Here is a 21,306-nt window from a genome sequence, read left to right as displayed (position 1 = left end):
TAGTGAGAGAGAGGAGAGGGTAGAGAGAGGGGGGTAAAGAGAGAGAGAGGGGGTAGAGAGAGAGAGAGAGAGTGAGAGGGTAGAGAGAGAGGGTAGAGAGAGGGGGGTAAAGAGAGAGAGGGGGTAGAGAGATGGAGAGAGAGAGGGGGGGGTAGAGAGAGAGAGAGAAGAGATGGGGTGGTAGAGAGAGAGAGAAAGAGGGGGGGTAGAGAGAGAGAGGGTAGAGAGGGGGGTAAAGAGAGAGAGAGAGGGGGTAGAGAGTGAGAGAGAGATGAGAGGGGGTAGAGAGAGAGAGAGGGTAGAAAGAGAGTGAGAGAGAGAGGGTAGAGAGAGAGAGAGTAGAGAGAGAGGAGAGAGAGAGAGAGAGAGTGAAAGAGAGAGGGTAGAGAGAGAGAGAGAGAGAGGGAGAGAGAGGATAGAGAGAGGGGGGGTAAAGAGAGAGAGAGGGGGTAGAGAGTGAGAGAGGAGAGAGAGAGAGAGAAAGAGAGAGACAGAGACACACACACACACGCTTTTAAAGTGGTCTGTTTGACGCTGGTAAACTTAGAACATGTCGTTGTTAACAACCAGCTTCTCACAGTGTGACACTGCTGGGGTGTGTGAGTGATCATATCTCACAGATGTGTGATGTGTGTGTGTGTGTGTGTGTGTGTGTGCATCTACAGAGCAGATTTACAAGACAAGAAGATGCGGTGCTGCTGAGCTTATCAGACAGATCATGTGTTTGCGTGCGTGTGTGTGTGTGTGTGTGCGTGTGTGTGTGTGTGTGTAGTTACATGAACCTCAAACACGAGTGTGTGGCACGTGTGTGAGTGTATCAGAGTGTGTAGAGTGCTGCTGATCAGAGCACAGATGTGTGAGGTCCCGCTCATCGTAGCATTGTTTTTTCTGTGCGTTTCCCTTTGTTCCATGTTTGTATTCGCTGTGTGACGTCTGAACTGATGTCTGAGGAGATCTCTGGTGGGGAATGCGCTGCTGTGTGGAGATTATTTAACTGGACTTCAGCAGCTGATCCATGTTCGTACGACTGTGGACCAGTCGCAGTCGATGTGGTCTGCGTTGACGCGATGCGTAGTTACGTTTCTGGGGCGGTGTGTGTGTGTGTGAGCTGTGTGTGTGTGTGAACGTGAACCACCCGCAACATTCGTCCCAACACTCGTCATTACCTCGCACCCAAACACTTCAGATAAAGTCAGAGTCAGCGCATGTGAGAACGGCGTGAGAATTATTCCGGAGATTCTCCCGCACGCACTGCACAGGCTCCGCCCCCACGGCTACATTTCACCACCCATTGTGAGAGGACGTCTCACACAGAAAATCTCCCTCCGTGAGCTGCAGTTGACTCCAGGACATCTCCAGACCCGATAACTCCGGAGTAAACACTAGTAACGTGTGGGAATGTGATAGTCAGGTCTCTGAGATTACACAGTAAACACCACTGGCCGCCCGGTGGACACTGAGTGTTATTACACACGTCTATTACATATGACTAGCTTGCTCTGAAGTACCTTTAGTTCGTATTAATAATAATAAGCCGTCGTATGTAATTAGCCTGGGATTTTAGATGTGGAGCAGTGGTAGCAGTTGTATCTTGTTCCCACAGTTTACTACGTCATGGTCATTACTCAGTTCCACCACTGCACTCTCACTATGTACTGGGTTTGATCGGGACCCAACTGTCCTCTGGTGTCGTTCAAGTGGAGCTATGGTTTCATTAGAGGAGTGTGTGTGTCTGTCCCACCTGCTGGCGACAGCGGAGCACATGACGAAGAACATCCCGACGGCGATCCTCTTCAGAGACGAGGGGAGCAGCCCCCCTGCGGCGCAGCATGGGGTCCACCAGCTTATCCTTCAGAGGAATCAGCATCAGGATCAACACCGCGTCGAACATCGTCAGCCAGGCGGCGGGGAACTGGAACCTCATCTACACACACACAGACACACAGTGTAAAACCCTCCTCCATAGGACACCACTGCACACATTTCAACAAACAAACAGCCTAATGTCATAACCCCCAATGCCAAGCGTAGGCCGGAGGAGTGTAAAGCCCTCAGCGCTGAGCTGGAACAGTGGAACTGTGTTCTCCGAGTCATACGCTCCTTCTTTGGGATGATTGATGAAGCAGAGCTAATCATGTGACTGAAGCTGTGTGCGGCTGCCATTAACCCCTCACAGCAAGGTTCTAGACGAGCAGAGAGAGTTACTGCAGTGAGGGAGGACACACTGCAGGTCGGTGTCCATAAACTTCTGGCCAGCTGTGATCCCACCATCCAACCCCCTCCCCATCGATTACAGGCTTTCTCTCTGATCATCACACACCCTCGTTCATCTCTGACGTTCATCTCGAGTCCACACACACACACACACACACACACACCCACTCAGGGGAGGACAGTGCTGTTACAGCGTGACAAACAGCAGTTAATCCACACAGCAGTAACTGATGGAAAGAGGACACTGTCGTATCTGATCTCCCTCCTCCTCAGAGTGTATAAAGACCAGCGCTCGCACAGAAGACATCTGTGTGTGTGTGTGTGTGTGAGTGTGTGTATATATACACACTGGCTGCTTTATTTTCATACCCTCAGCACCCTCAAGTGGCCAAAACAAGATACTATCTACAAAATACACACTAATACATTCTATACACACAGAGAGAGAGAGAGAGAGAGAGAGGGCGTGAGAGGGAGAGAGAGAGATGGAAAGAGATGGAAAGAGAGATAGAAAGAGAGAGCAAGAGAGGGAGAGAGAGAGAGAAAGAGAGAGAGATGGAAAGAGATGGAAAGAGAGATAGAAAGAGAGCAAGAGAAGAGAGAGCAAGAGAGAGAGAGAGGTTGAGAGAGAGAGAGTGTGAGAGGAGAGAGTGAGGAGAGAGAGTGTGAGAGAGAGAGAGAGAGAGAGAGAGAGAGCATGAGAGGGAGAGAGAGAAGAGAGAGAGAGAGAGAGGCATGGAGAGGAGAGAGAGAGAGAGAGAGAGAGAGAGAGAGAGGAGAGAGAGAGAGAGCGAGAGAGAGTATGAGAGGGAGAGAGAGAGAGAGAGAGAGAGAGAGAGAGAGCATGAGAGGGAGAGAGAAGAGAGAGAGAGAGAGGAGAAGAGAGCGTGAGAGAGAGAGAGAGGAGAGAGAGAGAGAGCGTGAGAGAGAGAGAGAGAGAGAGAAGAGAGAGAGACAGCGTGAGAGGGAGAGAGGGAGAGAGGAGAGAGAGTGTGAGAGAGAGAGAGAGAGAGAGAGAGGAGGAGAGAGAGAGAGAGAGAGTAGAGAGTATTTTCAGAGGAGAAAAGTGAGTGAATGGGTGAGAGAAAAAAGAGGAGAAGCAAAAGAGATAGACAAAAGTGTGTGTGAAAAAGAAAGGAGGATAGAGAGAGAAAAGGCCAAAGGGAGGGAGATAGCGAGTGTAAAGAGCGAGTGATAGAACCACAGAAAGGAGAGGAAGTGTAAAACTGTGAAAAGTCTGAATGCAGTGAAAAGAGAAACTTCAAGAAAGAGGCCTGCGTGCGTGTGTGTGTGTGTCGGCGTGCATGCGTGCGCGTGTGTTGTGTGTGTGCGTGTGTATATATATATATATGTGTGTGTGTGTGCGTGCGTGTGAATGAGTGCATGTGTGTGAAAGAGAAAAGGATGTTGAGAAAGAAATCAAAAGAGATAAATAAAGGATAAAAAAGAGAAGCAGAAAGACAGAGCAAATGAGTAAAGAATGAGAAAAAGGGAGTGTGCGCGTGTGTGTGTGCGTGCGTGCGTGTGTGTGTGTGATTAGTCACATTAGGGGGTGTTTAGTGTGTGATGTGGATTGAGGAGCAGAGTAGTGAACACCTGGTTAATGATGAATAGCCTCCAGCGCTTCTCTGATGAGAAGAAAGAAAGAAAGACGAGAAGAAGAACAGAGGGAAAATGAAGAGATTGGAGCCCGAAACCTCACCACAGGTCTTTAAACAGCGCCCCCTGTCTGTGAGGGCAGTTATGGATGGTGTGACTGCTGTGGGAGTGTAAACGTAGACTCTAAACACAGCAGAAGAATCTAAAGAGCTAGGTTACTGCTGTCTTTACTCTCAGATTACCATCAGGTTACTCTCTCTCTCTCTCTCTCGCTATCTCTACCCCCCCCTCTCTCTCTATCCCCCCCTCTCCCTCTCTCTCTCTCTTCCCTCTCTCTCTCCCTCTCTCTCCCTCTCTCCCCCCTCTCTCTCCCTCTCTCTCCCTCTCTCTCTCCCTCTCTCTCCTCCCTCTCCTCTCTCTCTCTCTCTCTCTCTACCCTCTCTCTCCCTCTCCTCTCTCTCTCTCTCTCTCTCTACCCTCTCTCTCTCTCCCCTCTCTCCCTCTCCTCTCTCGCTCTAGTTTCTGTTCCTCCCTGAATTCTACACTTCCTCTCCTGTCCTTCATCTTGTGACTCTGATTATGAGTCCCCCCCACACACACACTCACACACTCCACCAACACTATCACAGCAGACACATGTACACAGTCTATTACTTCCCCCTCGGTTTCCTGCTTCTAAAATATGTTTTTAGAAGCAGGAAGCAGGCCCCTCTTCACCTTTGTGCATTAAACAGACAGAAGGGTACTGTGCCTTTAATTTATGTAAATCAGCTCTGTAGTAAATAGCTGTCCTGGTTTGTGCTCGTCTTCACCCTGAAAACCCCAGAGCTGTGCAGAGAACCCCCTCCAGCTGCTTCCTGTTTCCTACGCAGAGACTCGGCCGCTCCCTGACCGTCAGGAACAGCACAGCGTTTGATGGCTCTCTCTCAGAGGGTCTTCAGGAATAACACTCCGCGGCAGTTCACCAGGAGAGGGTCAGAGCCGGGGATACATACGTGGATATAAACACACACACACACACACACACGCTGAGAAACACATGCAGGTTTCTAATCTGTGATTAGTGAGAGGGGCAGCTGGACTCCCTCTGTTCCTGGACGCGGGGTAAAGGTCTTACAGCATGCGCTCCGACAGCACGGAGAGATCTGAGGGGGTCTTACCGGGTGGGTTGTCAGTGGCGTTGGCCTCGGTGCCGGGGATGCTCAGGTGAAGACTCTGCAGGTAGTAAGTGGTCTGCATCTGTACAGTAAACAATAACACGGTGTTAAACAGGTGGACTCTCAGCTGGACGTCATGGTCACACTCACTCCTTCTTTAAAGTAACCCCCACAGCACTATACACCCATCACCTCCGTGTTTCTACACACATCTGGATCAGACACAGCAGCGCTCCTGGAGTTTCTAAACCCCTCAGTGTCACTGCAGAATGAACCGCATGCTCAGTACGGTCAGTGGGTGCAGAACCGGGTCCAAAAATACAGGACAGTGATGTAGAGCCACTACTGAATTATGAAGAGCGCTGCATTATCACAGCCTCCTCACTTCAGACGGAGGTCTGCTGTGTGGCGCTCGCGGTCTGAAAGCGCAGGTTAATCCTCAGCCATTTTCTCATTTACAGTAACAACTCGCAGGTCAAAAGCTTTTATGTCTCGCGGGGGGTCCCTGGGCTGCGGCAGAATTAAAGAAACCTGAAATACACTGAGGTCAGTTCTCTCCAGAGTCCAGAGAGAGAGAGAGACGGGAGAAGCCTGCGAGAGACGGCACCGCCACTGAAATGACCTTTACATGTAATTGGGAGGGAGAGGATTCTCATTTCTCTGTGTGTGTGTGTGTGTGTGTGTGTGTGTGGACCATCTCCCGTCTCTATGTGATGCTATGAGTTCATTCGGCCGGAGGAAATTAGCCTGGCCTTCTTCATAAAGGAGGAGGTTCAGGATCAGTGTGGTGTGGGGGACAGTTTTACAGTTTTATCACTCTAACTTCCTATCAGTCACCCAGAGGAAACCCACACAGACACAGGGAGAACACACCACACTCCTCACAGACAGTCACCCAGAAGAAACCCACACAGACACAGGAGAACACACCACACACCTCACAGACAGTCACCCGGAGGAAACCCACACAGACACAGGGAGAACACACCACACTCCTCACAGACAGTCACCCAGAAGAAACCCACACAGACACAGGGAGAACACACCACACACCTCACAGACAGTCACCCAGAGGAAACCCACGCAGACACAGGGAGAACACACACACTCCTCACAGACAGTCACCCAGAGGAAACCCACGCAGACACAGGGAGAACACACCACACACCTCACAGACAGTCACCCAGAAGAAACCCACACAGACACAGAGAGAACACACCACACTCCTCACAGACAGTCACCCAGAGGAAACCCACGCAGACACAGGGAGAACACACCACACACCTCACAGACAGTCACCCGGAGGAAACCCACACAGACACAGGGAGAACACACCACACTCCTCACAGACAGTCACCCGGAGGAAACCCACGCAGACACAGGGAGAACACACCACACTCCTCACAGACAGTCACCCAGAGGAAACCCACGCAGACACAGAGAGAACACACCACACATCCTCACAGACAGTCACCCAGAGGAAACCCACGCAGACACAGGGAGAACACACCACACACCTCACAGACAGTCACCCGGAGGAAACCCACACAGACACAGGGAGAACACACCACACACCTCACAGACAGTCACCCAGAGGAAACCCACGCAGACACAGGGAGAACACACCACACTCCTCACAGACAGTCACCCAGAGGAAACCCACGCAGACACAGGGAGAACACACCACACTCCTCACAGACAGTCACCCAGAAGAAACCCACACAGACACAGAGAGAACACACCACACTCCTCACAGACAGTCACCCAGAGGAAACCCACGCAGACACAGGGAGAACACACCACAACTCCTCACAGACAGTCACCCGGAGGAAACCCACACAGACACAGGGAGAACGCACCACACTCCTCACAGACAGTCACCCAGAAGAAACCCACACACAGACACAGGGAGAACACACCACACACCTCACAGACAGTCACCCAGAAGAAACCCACACAGACACATAGAGAACACACCACACTCCTCACAGACAGTCACCCAGAGGAAACCCACGCAGACACAGGGAGAACACACCACACACCTCACAGACAGTCACCCGGAGGAAATCCACGCAGACACAGGGAGAACGCACCACACTCCTCACAGACAGTCACCCGGAGGAAACCCACGCAGACACAGGGAGAACACACCACACTCCTCACAGACAGTCACCCGGAGGAAACCCCACGCAGACACAGAGAGAACACACCACACTCCTCACAGACAGTCACCCCAGAGGAAACCCACGCAGACACAGGGAGAACACACCACACTCCTCACAGACAGTCACCGGAGGAAACCCACGCAGACACAGAGAGAACACAACCACACTCCTCACAGACAGTCACCCAGAGGAAACCCACACAGACACAGAGAGAACACACCACACACCTCACAGACAGTCACCCAGAGGAAACCACACAGACACAGAGAGAACACACCACACACCTCACAGACAGTCACCCGGAGGAAACCCACGCAGACACAGAGAGAACACACCACACTTATTTGAATCTTGAACTACGCCTTTAAGGAGTTTTGTCACTGCATTATAAAGACAAACATTAATAAAAGACAAAGATATATCACTTTATTAATCTCTTAAGAGAATTTACAAAATGCACAAAGCCACCACTGAAACAAGGCCCAGTTTGTGGAAAAACAACTGAGGAGCAGCCCATTGTTCTCCTCTTTTATTGAGAGCCACAAAAGCAAAGTTCATAACTCTCTGTTTACAATAAACACAGGAAAATACACCACCAGAAAACCACCAGTTCTCTCCATTCAGGTTTTAGAGCATTCACTGCTGGCTGTGTATTGAATCCACTCTTATTTCTGTTGGAAACAGTTGCACAACACACTCTCACTTTCCACTTTACGTTTTCATTTATATTTCATTAGAGTTTATTCAGGTTCGGAGTCAGCAGCAAGGTCTCTTCTGGTCACGGTGAAGACTCTGAGGAGGGAGCGCGCTGGTTTTAAAGCTTTTACGGCGGTTTAGAGCTCGTTTCTTATAAAAGAGAACTGATAAAACTCTCAGGACCGAAGTATGAATGAAACAGGAACTCCCTTCTGGTTCTGACTCATCAATTTAAAGAAGAGATCCTCCGTGGCGTCGTGTGAGAGGTTTCTAAATAAAAATAGAGGCCTGTGCCGAAGTTATGACACAGTATTAAATGTGACGTTGTGTTTTACGTTAAAACAGAGCGGTTATAAAAGAGGCGTAAATCACACGGAGCTCGGGAACGAACGAGAAAACTGGAACAAAAAGCATGGCATCGGTTATTTAGGGGAATTCCCCATCTTTTAACAATAAGAAATACCCACTCAGGCCCTGGAACAGCCGCAGTCACAGTAGCCCTCCGTCACTCGGGAGAAATGTGCCCTGTTTCCACGTTATTTTACATCACATTTAATCTGTAATTTCTACTGTTTTATAAACGTCACTGTGGCTTTCAGTTTTGTTGTAGATGTGTATTAAGCTCTCTCTCCCTCTCTCTCTCTCTCTCTGTCTCTCCCTCTCCCTCTGTCACTCTCTCACTCATTCTTTCCCTCTCTCTCTCTCTCGCTCGCTCTCTCCCTCTCTCTCTCCCTCTGTCTGTCTCTCTCTCTCACTCACTCTTTCCCTCTCTCTGTCTCTCTCTCTCTGAGTCTCTCTCTCTGAGTCTCTCTCTCTCTCACTCACTCTTTCCCTCTCTCTCGCTCTCTCCCTCTCTCTGTCTCTCTCTCTCTCTCACTCATTCTTTCCCTCTCTCTCTCTCTCTCTCTCTCTCTCTCACCTGGAAGTAGACGGTCCAGTACGGGATGAGGGCCAGAAACACAGGGAGGATCTTCAGCAGAGATTTCACTTCCTCCACTTTCTCCTCGGGGAACTTCCCTCCGTATGTCACCTTGGCTCCGTCCAGGAGACTGGGCTTAGGCCTGAAACACAGAACACAAGAGGTCAGCGGCCCACATCTGACCACGCAGAGCTGGACACGCGTCTATCCACGCAGAGCTGGACACAGAGCGGCTCCACTTATAATCAATAACATACAGGAAGAGCAATAAAATATATTACTGTTATATAACAGAGAGAGAGAGAGAGAGAGAGAGAGAGAGAGAGAAGAGCACAGAACAGAATAGAAGAGAGCAGAACAGAAAAGAAGACAAGAAAAGAGAAGAGAAGAGAAGAAAAGAGAAGAGAAGAGAAGGCAAGAGAAAATGAGAAGAGAGTAGAACAAAGAAGATAAAAGAACACAGGAGAAGAGAAGGGAGAAAAAAAGAAGAAGAAACAAGAAGAGACAAAAAGAGAGGAAAAGAGAAAAGAGGAGAAGAGAGCAGAACAAAGAGAAGACAGGAGAAGAGAAGAGAAGAGAAAGGTATTGGTGAGAAATAGAATATACAGATTTAGAAAGAAAGTGAGAGAGAGACAGCGAGAGAGAGAGAGAGAGAGAGAGAGAGAGCGTGAGAGAGAGATAGAGAGAGTGAGACAGAGAGAGAGACACAGAGAGACAGAGAGAGGGAGAGGGAGGAAAAGAGAGATACAGAGAGGAAAGAGAGAGGTGTTCTTAATAAGTCTGGTTGAAAGTCTGGAGGATTTGTCCGACTCTGTGAAGCCGTTGGTGTCAGAGGTTTCTGTTCATTCCTCTTTTCTTCCCGATGCGATTGTTCTCTTTGATTCAAAGGAACTTCTCCACGGTGCGAGACAGGAGGGCGGATCAAAGAGACAGGTGGGAAAGGAGGGATAAAAATCAGCGTCTCGAACCAGCACACACTCGCCACACGGCTGAGGAGAATACCAAACACACAGCGGGTCCACGGGGAGTGGGCTCAGGGATTACACACACCTGAAAGGGTTAAACATGTTCTCACAGCAGCAGGAACTGATTCAGTGCTTTTCCTTAAAACCTGCAGCACTTTCACCAAGACGTGTCCTCCTCGTCTCCACAGAGGAACACAGTTCTGTTTCTCAATGAAACGTCTGTGACCTGCTTTGGTCCAAACTCAAGGGCAGCATTCAGGGCCTGTTCCTTTAAATGATAACGAGCCGCTCGCTGTTCACCCCGACCCCGAGCGCACAGCAGTGAGGAGCGAGGAGCAGAAGCTCTGGTTTTTAGCCGTTTTCACTCTGTTCTCTTTCTTCTCCGTTTTTACTCAGTGCTCTTATTTCTCCGCGCTCGTTGTGTCTGTTTTGCTGCGTTTAACCTCGTCTATGCGCTCTCACATAAACGCAGGTCCAGCGCTGTGATTGGACAAACTCAGAGGAGGGGGCGGGGCCATTTTAAAGTCGTTGTCTTGACGTCAGAAGTGGAGCAGAATCAGAACGGCTCCTTTCATCCTGTGTTTTCTGACTAAGGCAGCGCACAGGAAACAGACTGGTGGTGTTGTTTCACAGTGTGTGTGTTGGTGGCCTCCATATCCCCACTTGATGATGTGTATAAGCACTGAGCATGGGATTTCTTCTCAACACATCCCATTTAAAAGTCTAGTACACGTTGCTCTAACGCAATGTATACAGCTGTATGAGGTCGTGTAGAAGACTACGATATCTCTATCGTATTGGAACCGATAATTGCCACATACCTGAGCAGGTGGGGTTCGCTGGGCCCTCCGCAGCAGGCCGAGCCCACGATCTTGAACATGTCGGTGAAGGCGCTGCCGTCGGCGGGTTTGGTGACGAAGACGGTCCGCCCCAGCAGGAAGACGAGAAGGGAGACGCCCAAACACACAGCCGGGATGATGTAGCCCACCGAGAAGCTCCAACTCTGCTGGATGTACGCGATGCCCCCCAGAGAGAAGATGGCCCCCAGGTTAATGCACCAGTAAAACCAGTTGAAGAACCTCCGCGTGGCCTCTGGACCCCGATCCTTCACCTGGAGAGAGGACAGAGAGAAGGACGTTTTTATATACCACCTTTTACAGCAGGGGTCTTCAAATCCAGATCCCGGTTCCACATCGGAATTTCACAAAGACACTCGCCTGGTGCATTAGCAGCTGCATCTACAGTGCCACACCAGCCAGCCATTTTAAAATCCTGGCCTGGAACCTGGATGTGAAGACCCTGCTTTATAGTGTACCTCTGAAATCTGATTGGCTGAGGACGAATGTCTATGTCCACTGGCTCATTCCGAAGAAATGCTGGATGTCCACAAACATCTGGTTACACAGTGGAGGTGTATAATAACAGGAAGTTCATCCTCTACTTGCTGCAGGAACTCTTCTGGGAAGGATTTACCCAGAGTATTGGAACATTGCTGTGAGATTTTGATGGTTTCTAACTACGAGCGCTTCAGAGAGGTCATGTTGATTAATCATGAACCCCAACACATTCCAAAACCACTGGGTGGAGCTCATTCACTCCAGAGTCACAGATTTACTTTATTGCCCTCTACGTTATTAAAAAAAAGATGCTCGACCCAGGTGCAGAGAACCACCAACACTCAGAGAACCATTCACAGAAAACACGGGATAAAACGAGCTGTTCTGATTCTGCTTCTGACGTCAAGTGCAGAGACTTTAGAATGGCCCCGCCCCCTCGTCTGTCCAATCACAGCGCTGGACCCGTGTTTACGTGAGAGCGCAAAGACGAGGTTAAACTCAGCAAAACAGACACAATGAGCGCGGAGAAATAAGAGCACTGAGTAAAAACGGAGAAGAAAGAGAACAGAGTGAAAACGGCTAAAAACCAGAGCTTCTGCTCCTCGCTCCTCACTGCTGTGCGCTCGGGGGCGGGGTGAACAGCGAGCGGCTCATTATCATTTAAAGGAACAGGTGCTGAAAGCGGGCGTTCTGAACAGGGGCTGTGGTGGGGTTTCATTAAAAGCCCAGGGCTGTTTTCCCTTGTGTAAAAGCAGTAAAATGTCCCTTTTAAACATGTACACAGTTCTTTATACAAGACCCAAGGCTTTTACTACGTTTTAAGTGCACTCTACACTTGGCATTGAGCGTGAAGACCTTAGGCTGTGGCGCAGCTGTTCATTTGCATTTTGTAAAGCTGGCGATCTCCAGATGTTGAACAAGGCACGCTATAAAAACAAGGCTAATCATGTTGTCATTCCTCAAACCTCAGAAGCCTGTTCTGACCAGAACCTGATGCAGAACGAAACTCTTCTGGAACTCATCTCAACCACAAACCCATTCATTTATCTCATCTCTCCCACAAAGCCGTGGCTCCTGAGCCTCCCTCGGAGGCAACAGATCTGTCCTTCGTCAAATTAAAGCTTTTATTTTTTTGTTGGCTTCCCACAAAATATAATTACTATATTTCCAAATGAAATGAAGGAGAATCCAATTAAAGCAGATGAAAAACCTGCATTTCCAAGAAGTGTTCTCGAGGGCACGCTTGCTCTATTAGTCTCTAATCCTTTAAAGCCAGCTACAAATTCCTAACAGTTCACGAACATCAATCCCGCGTCTATAGGCCGTAAGAAAGAGCCACTCCGCCGCGTCCCGGAGCCGCAGGAAACACGGAGAATCAAATGAAAGTCAGATGACATGAGAGAAAATATCTAATCAAAGTCGGGCCCGGCTTCCAGATCTGACTAATTAAAGCATCCATTATTCAGTAACAACGACGGCGTTCGCTGCGAGACGCGGCCTGTCAGACGAAGCAGGCGAAGCGGCCCAAACAGCCGAAACGGCAGCAGGCAAATCTGCCAGTCACGCCACAAACACTCCAGCAACAGCTGTCAGTTTTGTTTCCTCTGCTGAGGCTCACGCTCTGCAGACCACAGAGGAAAGCGAAGCTGCGCTGAAGAGAATCGAGCCTGCTGCTCACATCCACGAAGGCCGCTACGCGAATAAACAAACATTTAGCTCCTCTGCTGATTGCCTGAAACCACGGGTCACACCAGAAAACCACACTGAAGGGATACAATATTAAACTGAGCAAGTTCTCCCTCTTCTCCACAGTGGAGCACAGTTCTGGGCCCGAGAGAAACATCTGTGACCTTCTTTTGTCAAAACACCACAAGGATCAAACTTCACAGCAGTGCTCTGCCTCTGTCTAAACAGCCCTGTTCAGAACACCCGCTTTCAGCACCTCCATCCATCCATTATATGTAACCGCTTATCCAATTCAGGGCGGCGGTGGAGCCAGAGCCTACCTGGAATCATTGGGCGCAAGGCGGGAATACACCCTGGAGGGGGCGCCAGTCCTTCACAGAGGAACACACACACTCACACATTCATTCACACTTAGTCACTTTTGAGTCACAAATCACCAGGTAGAATACACCACACTCCTCACAGACAGTCACCCGGAGGAAACCCACGCAGACACAGGGAGAACACACCACACTCCTCACAGTCACCCGGAGGAAACCCACGCAGACACAGAGAGAACACACCGCACTCCTCACAGACAGTCACCCAGAGGAAACCCACGCAAACACAGAGAGAACACACCACACTCCTCACAGACAGTCACCCGGAGGAAACCCACGCAGACACAGGGAGAACACACCACACTCCTCACAGACAGTCACCCGGAGGAAACCCACGCAGACACAGAGAGAACACACCACACTCCTCACAGACAGTCACCCGGAGGAAACCCACGCAGACACAGGGAGAACACACCACACTCCTCACAGACAGTCACCCGGAGGAAACCCACGCAGACACAGGGAGAACACACCACACTCCTCACAGACAGTCACCCGGAGGAAACCCACGCAGACACAGAGAGAACACACCACACTCCTCACAGACAGTCACCCGGAGGAAACCCACGCAGACACAGAGAACACACCACACTCCTCACAGACAGTCACCCGGAGGAAACCCACGCAGACACAGGGAGAACACACCACACTCCTCACAGACAGTCACCCGGAGGAAACCCACGCAGACACAGGGAGAACACACCACACTCCTCACAGACAGTCACCCGGAGAAAACCCACGCAGACACAGAGAGAACACACCACACTCCTCACAGACAGTCACCCGGAGGAAACCCACGCAGACACAGTGAGAACACACCACACTCCTCACAGACAGTCACCAGGAGGAAACCCACGCAGACACAGGGAGAACACACCACACTCCTCACAGACAGTCACCCGGAGGAAACCCACGCAGACACAGAGAGAACACACCACACTCCTCACAGACAGTCACTCAGAGGAAACCCACGCAGACACAGGGCGAACACACCACACTCCTCAAAGACATTCACCCGGAGGAAACCCACGCAGACACAGAGAGAACACACCACACTCCTCACAGACAGTCACCCGGAGGAAACCCACGCAGACACAGGGAGAACACACCACACTCCTCACAGACATTCACCCGGAGGAAACCCACGCAGACACAGAGAGAACACACCACACTCCTCACAGACAGTCACCCGGAGGAAACCCACGCAGACACAAGGAGAACACACCACACGCAAACATTGTGTCTGTTTTGCTGCATTTAACCTCGTGTTTGCGCTCTCACATAAACGCAGGTCGAGCAGTGTGATTGGACAGACTCAGACGAGGGGGCGGGGCCATTCTAAAGCCTCTATTCTTGATGTCAGAAGCAGCAGAATCAGTTTTATCGGCTCGTTTTATCCCATGTTTTCTGACTTAGCACACAGACAACTGACTAGGTGGTCATGTTTCACAGTGTGTGGGTTGGTGGGCTCCAGATAAAGCCAGGTTTGACGTCACATGTCTCTGAGGAAGCCTGCGCTCATCCCCCTCCCTGGTTGGTGCCGTTGTGTGGGGCACAACAGAGCCTTTATGAGGTCTGACAGGACAGTGCTGTGTGACTTCACCGCTCATTATAAACTGGAGAATCAAGCATAAAGTGTGTTTCATGTGCACTGCATTGTTTAAACCCTTATTTATTTCATTTCTGAGCAAGAGAACCGCCTTAAATCCCTAGACGCATCAACGTGGCGGCAGCTCTCTCCTCCAGGAACTGAACAGTTCAACCTGCACACCTGCCTTTCATTTCAACTAATTCAATTAAAGCCTGTGTCACTTTAATGTTTCCCCATACACACACACACACACACACACACACACCTTGCCTGTTCCCCACTCTGTGCCAAAGTGTGTATCGCCTCTTTCCAGGCTCCACTGAGGAACTCATGACAGCTGGAACCCAGACAACAACACACACACCACCACAACATGTGACTGCGAAGTGACCACAGTAAAACGAGGCAGAGTTTAACCTGCTTCTCCTGCACTCTTTCACATCCACACATTTCCTCTTTAAAGGAGCCGTCGCGGCGATGGATTTCAGCTTTTAAACCGGAGTCGGAGCAGGTCAGTTCACACAGCGATTACATAAACATAGTTCAGCTCACTGTAAACAAACTGTGACTACAATTTCTCTTAAGGTGGACGGGATCTGTGACCTGCTTTGGTCCAAACCCCACGAGCCCCACAGCAGTGTTCTCCCCCTGTGTAAACAGCACCTGTCCCTTTAAATGATAATGAGCCGCTCGCTGTTCACCCCGACCCCGAGCGCACAGCAGTGAGGAGCGAGGAGCAGAAGCTCTGGTTTTTTAGCTGTTTTCGCTCTGTTCTCTTTCTTCTCTGTTCTCATTGTGTCCATTTTGCTATGCTTAATAAAAGCAGGTCCAGCGCTGTGATTGGACAGACTCAGACGAGGGGCCGGGGCCACTCTAAAGTCTAGACGCGAAGCAGGATCAGAACGGCTTGTTTAGACACATTGAAAACTGACTGGGGGGGTGGGTCTTGTTTCTCAGTGTGTGGGTTGGTGGGCTCCAGATCCACACATTGTCCATGATATATCCCCTTTAAGGCACCACTTCCCTAATAATCCTGTTTAAATTGATTGTACTAGCCGTGGTTACACTAACAGCGGGAAGTAGCTCCAAAAGCGTCACTCATGTTTCAGTCTTGTGACAGCGGTGGCGTCTAAACCTGAGCCAAAGTACCTCAGAAATCTGTGGTATGTGCCTCGTCTGTGGATAAATAAGAACTGAAAGTTTTCTCTCTTCCACATGTTACTCAGCTGCTGAGAGCCACTCAACACAGGGTGGGGTTAGGAGGGGGACGAGGGACACACTCTACTTTCACTGCATTGTTACAGATGGATGGATGTGTGTGTGTGTGTGTGTGTGTGTGTGTGCATGCTTTGCATTCTTTTTTCCTGGTACGGTAACTTGAAAAAACCCGGCTGAGGCTTTAGTCCGTGCCCCAGGAGGAAGCATCAAATGAAAATGCAGAACAGCGTGGAGTGTTACACAAACGTGTACATACTCATGCAAACTTATTGGCCACAGCTTTTGAAGAGATTTGCAGGGAATTATGCTCTAACCGCGCAGATTGAAATCGAGGAAAGGAACCCAGAGGAAAGAGGGTGAAAAGCTTTTAATGGGAATATCTGAGGGCATTTGTAATTAGTTATTTACACCGCTTACAGTCCTTCATTTACATATTCAATTGCTTGTATAAATTAACTTTTTCATTCATTCATTCATTCACTGTCTGTAACCCTTAGCCAGTTCAGGGTCGTGGTGGGTCCAGAGCCTACCCGGAATCACTGGGCACAAGGCAGGAACACACCCTGGAGGAGGCGCCAGTCCTTCACAGGACGACACACACTCACACCTACACACACTTTTGAGTCTCCAATCCACCTACCAACGTGTGTTTTTGGAGTGTGGGAGGAAACCGGAGCACCTGGAGGAAACCCATGCAGACACAGGGAGAACACACCACACTCCTCACAGACAGTCACCCGGAGAAAACCCACACAGACACAGAGAGAACACACCACACTCCTCACAGACAATCACCTGGAGGAAACCCATGCAGGCAGAGAAAGAACACACCACACTCCTCACAGACTGTCACCCAGAGGAAACCCACGCAGACACAGGGAGAACACACCACACTCCTCACAGACAGTCACCCAGAGGAAACCCACGCAGACACAGGGAGAACACAGAACACTCCTCAAAGACAGTTACCCGGAAGAAACCCACGCAGACACAGAGAGAACACACCACACTCCTCACAGACAGTCACCCGGAGCGGGACTCGAACCCACAACCTCCAGGTCCTTAGAGCTGTGACACCACCTGCTGCTCCACCGTGCCGCTCTAAAATGAACTTTAATCCACTTATAATCTTGACCCTTTTTTCTTCCTTGTATTTTTCCATTATTCTTCACTCACGGAAAATTACAGCAGGGGACATTACATCACAACAATGACACACTATCCCCAGCCACTGGGGTGTGATGTGGACTCTATTTTAGTTTTATGATTACGTTGGTATATAATGTGATTGTCATAAACTATAAATGCACTGGTGAATTAAAGCCACACTGCGCAAGGAAGTATCTGCTAAAATCTAGAGTCCTGATCCTGAGGCCAGTTTATGTTTTATTTTGTCGGCCAAATAAATATGCTCTAAAATATACAGTAAAAATGCCCTTTAAAAAAGATGTCCCTTATTGATAACTGAGAAAAATAAACCACCATTTAACCAGATGTGTGCAATTCTGTAGCACGGTTCTGTGCAGCCTAAAAACAGCTGGCAGACTGTAAGCACAGGTAAAGACAGAAAGGCCATCGCGTCCAGTGGGACCCAGAGCCAATCTCTGTCCTTTCCCAAAGGCGGAGCAGGTAAGAGCACTGCAGTAATGTGATAACTCCACACTGTCTTGGGACGGCAAAGTCATTTCAAATCTCCGAGCAGAGATAATGAGAGCTTGCAGGGAATCAGGTGGTAGTATGGAGACTGGAAGAAGCCCTGCTATCTCCCTCCCTCCATCCATCACTCCCTCCCTCCCTCCCTCCATCCCTCAGCGCACAAATACTGTTTGTCTAGTCATTTTCTAAATTCGGGACCGGACGTCTGCAGTAAGGGAATCTTAAAGGGGCAGCAGACTATGCGCTCTAGTAAACATACTCCTCTAGGAAGGCATTAGGGTAGGTGTCAGTACATTGCTGTGAGGATTTGATGGCAGCTATGACAGCATCAGTGAGGTAGTAGAATTTGTCTTAGGGATTTTCAGTTGGATGTAGCTGGAGGACCTATACGGTTTGTAGCAGACACCAGTGGTATACATCATTGGTGGTAGGGTGGTGATTGGCCTATTGTGTTTTGTAATGTCTAACCAACACTTGACGGTGGGCATCATGACCTTAGGCTCATGAACAGTGAGTGGACTGTGTGTGTTGGTGTCAGAAATGGGATACCCACAAACACTTGGACGTTTATCACATGGAACCCAAAGCTAGACATTACCTGGTCAGCTCCAAACGGTGTGATGTTAGACTTGACGGCTCCGACTCCTAACGCCACCAGCACCAGTCCACTGTAGATAATCGGCCCACAGTAAGGGCTCCTGGGAAGGCAGGTCACATTGAAAGGAAGAGTCCCGTTCATGTTAAAGCATTCAACTGGCTGGACAGGGAAGGCCATCTCCTGCCCACAAACTGCGATTCTGGAGCGTTCGCTGGCCACAAAGGGGAACAGCAGCATCCCAGCCAAATACAGAACCAGGCTGAAAGCTATGGTCCAGAACTTTCCAATGCAGGCATCTGCCAGCCAGCCGCCAAACGGCGAAACCAAATAAGTCACTCCCATGAAGAGCAGAGGGGCCTGGCTGGCCAGAGTGGCCTCCCAATAGAACGGGCTACTGTTTAGAAAAAGTACAAGGTTCGAGGTGATGCCGTAGAAGGCCATTCTCTCTAAGGATTCGGCCAAAAGGATGGCGGCGCACGCCAACCTCCTGCCTTTGAAGATTGAATTCTGTCTGGCAAGGGTCTGCGAACTGTCCAGAAGTGGCGTGTTCTCGTTTACTTCCCGGTTCGCCATTGTTTCAGCTGTCAAGGGCGTCCAAAATGAGACGTCGGTCAATAGACGTGAAGTTTAGAGATGCCCTGAGTATCTGGAATCTGGAGCTCTGTGTGAAAGCTGGTTAAGAAAGAGTTAATTGTTATAACATGCATTTATTTGATATATTTAACGATAGGATTCTAGGTAGTCATTGGGTCAAAGACATAATGGGCAAATATCATGGAAGACCAAATGTATCTATCTTATTTATTTATTTATTTATAAAAAATGTAGTTTTTGAAAAAAATAAATTAAATTAATTGTTAACCACTGTTTTTTTTCTATGTTTAAAAAGCACAGTAATAAATATTGACTCATAAAACCATACAAACATCATAAATGGACCTCTGCAGAAAATAACTAGTATAATACGGGTTATTTATTATGAGTCATTCAACAATATTTAAGTAGACCATCAACTAACTACGTGATAAAACGATAATAAACAAATACACAATATTAAATCACAGCAGAAAGTCATAACACGAGGGAATATTAATCCCTCCGAGCGCTAGATGCGGTCAATTTGGAAATGATATCCGTTACAATTCCAAACCAGACTTTTAATGAGAAGCAAACAAGTAAACAAGCTTGGGTAATTTATAAACAAAACGTAAACATACCTTATGACACTCAGCTGACAGCCGTTAGAGCGGTTATCCGGCCACCTGACTGTTTGTAACGTTAACTGCCATCTTCTTGGACATTTTAAGAGACGTTTGGCTTATTAGGATTTTAAAATTGAAGTAGTTAAGTTTTCCAAGAAGTAAGAGACCAAAAGAAACCGGACTAGAGCGGCACGGCTATGAGCCACGGGCTTAGTTACGTTTCACGCCCGTTATCTGCCATAAACCCCGCCTTTTACGAATATGATTGGATAGCTGCTCGAAACCTCCAGGTCTGATTGGATGAGCCCTGTGTCAATCTGAGGACAGGAGCCGATTCTGTCGGAAAACGGGTATTTCTAATAAAAAAACCACCATAGCTCTTTCATTTGAAGCGTTTTAACTAAATACTTAAAGGTAACGGTTCCAAAATGTCCCCACTACACAGCGCTGTTTAGGTTCTGTACACAAAACGTTTTGGTCGCATGTAAACAAGCCAAACAACGGAGTCGGCTCAAAGACGGTGAGCGGAGTCTCGCTTCTGATTGGATACGCTTCAGAAATTGTGAAAGGCTATTGGCTACCGTGGCTGTCGATCACGCGCTTTTCTAGGCGCTACTTCCTGGTTGGCACAGTGTTTTCTTGATAGAGGCACAGCGATGAGTAACAGTTCTGAGGAAGTGTGCTTTAAAAACAAAACCAGGCTGGTGTCGGGTGTGACTAGTAACTGAGGAACTGTTCTCCTTAATTATTATTAGTGCACTGTTAATGTATTTATTATAGAATTAAGGTGACATTACTGAGCCAACAACTAATAAACTGGATTACTGAAAGACCGACCATTTGACTGACTAACCGGCTCACTGACTGACTGGATTACTGACAGAGTCACTGATTTGCTGCCTGAGAGTCACTGACTAATTGATTGACTCACTGACTGAGCTACTGACATACAGACTGAATTACTGACTCACTGATTCACTGACTCACTGATTCACTGACTTAGCTACTGACATACAGACTGAATTACTGACTCACTGATTCACTGAGTTAGCTACTGACATACAGACTGAATTACTGACTCACTGATTCACTGACTCACTGAGGGACTTACAGTTTCTGAATAACCAGTGGATATAGATAAACTGATATGGACAAACAGTGTTTAAAAAAGGTTATGAATAATTGAACTACATCTGTTTTTTACATAAACCCACACAAATATTATAAATGAACCACAAGGGGAAATAAGATGTATTATATAAACACTGAAAACTCTCTCTATAAAGATGTTAAATATAAATACAATTATCTCCTGCACTGCCTCATTTTCAAATTAAAAAAGTGCCTCCTAAGATTATAAGGAGAGACTAGTGTCTAATTCATGAATTAATCTGAGTACAATTTAATATAATATGAGAACAAGCTCGGGGAACAGAGCTCAGCTGGACTCCACACAGAACTGGTCATGGAAAGCAGCTCAAATCCCAGAAGTGGACAGAGATGAATATGAGGTCAGGGAGGTGCGTGAGAGTTTCAATTTCAAATCTTTCTCCTCATTCACACCCATTAAAATGTATGAAATTCATGAACCCAATTTAAAGTGGTCTGTCGTTGCAGTGCGGAGGCTTTGGCAGATTGCCGTGTGTGTGATAGGCTACAGGAGGACGACTGTCAGTGACCTCGCCAAGCAATTTTTAATATGTAATACACATAGTTATAGTTGTAGGAAAAGTTTGAACAACCCTGGGCAAATTACACTGGACATAGCTTAATACATATATAATATATATATTAAATATAAGCCTGGTTATTTGTTTTGGGTCGTTTGTTCATGCAGAATTTCCTTATATGTAAATTACTTTTTAATTTCTTTTCAGAAAAAAAATACAGAAAAGCAGAAAGCCATGCAGTCAATGGGATTGA

At 48.3% G+C, this 21,306-nt stretch overlaps 1 protein-coding gene across 1 annotated transcript; it reads right to left on the bottom strand.

Annotated features, from left to right (window-relative positions):
* Positions 1-942: 942 nt before the first annotated feature.
* On the bottom strand, positions 943-19,575 carry slc15a4 (solute carrier family 15 member 4). Its single transcript, XM_066659455.1, is given in 8 exon segments — positions 943-1,815; positions 1,817-1,924; positions 4,974-4,985; positions 4,987-5,052; positions 8,751-8,892; positions 10,537-10,826; positions 18,182-18,853; positions 19,399-19,575. Coding segments are annotated over 7 exon segments (1,446 nt in total). The 5' UTR covers positions 18,755-18,853; positions 19,399-19,575; the 3' UTR covers positions 943-1,560.
* Between the last annotated feature and the right edge of the window lie 1,731 nt (positions 19,576-21,306).

The sequence above is a fragment of the Hoplias malabaricus genome, unplaced genomic scaffold (assembly GCF_029633855.1).
Source record: "Hoplias malabaricus isolate fHopMal1 unplaced genomic scaffold, fHopMal1.hap1 scaffold_362, whole genome shotgun sequence".
Classification (NCBI taxonomy): Eukaryota; Metazoa; Chordata; class Actinopteri; order Characiformes; family Erythrinidae; genus Hoplias; species Hoplias malabaricus.
Note: the sequence above shows the minus strand (reverse complement) of the source record. Positions and strands in the feature narration are given on the sequence as shown.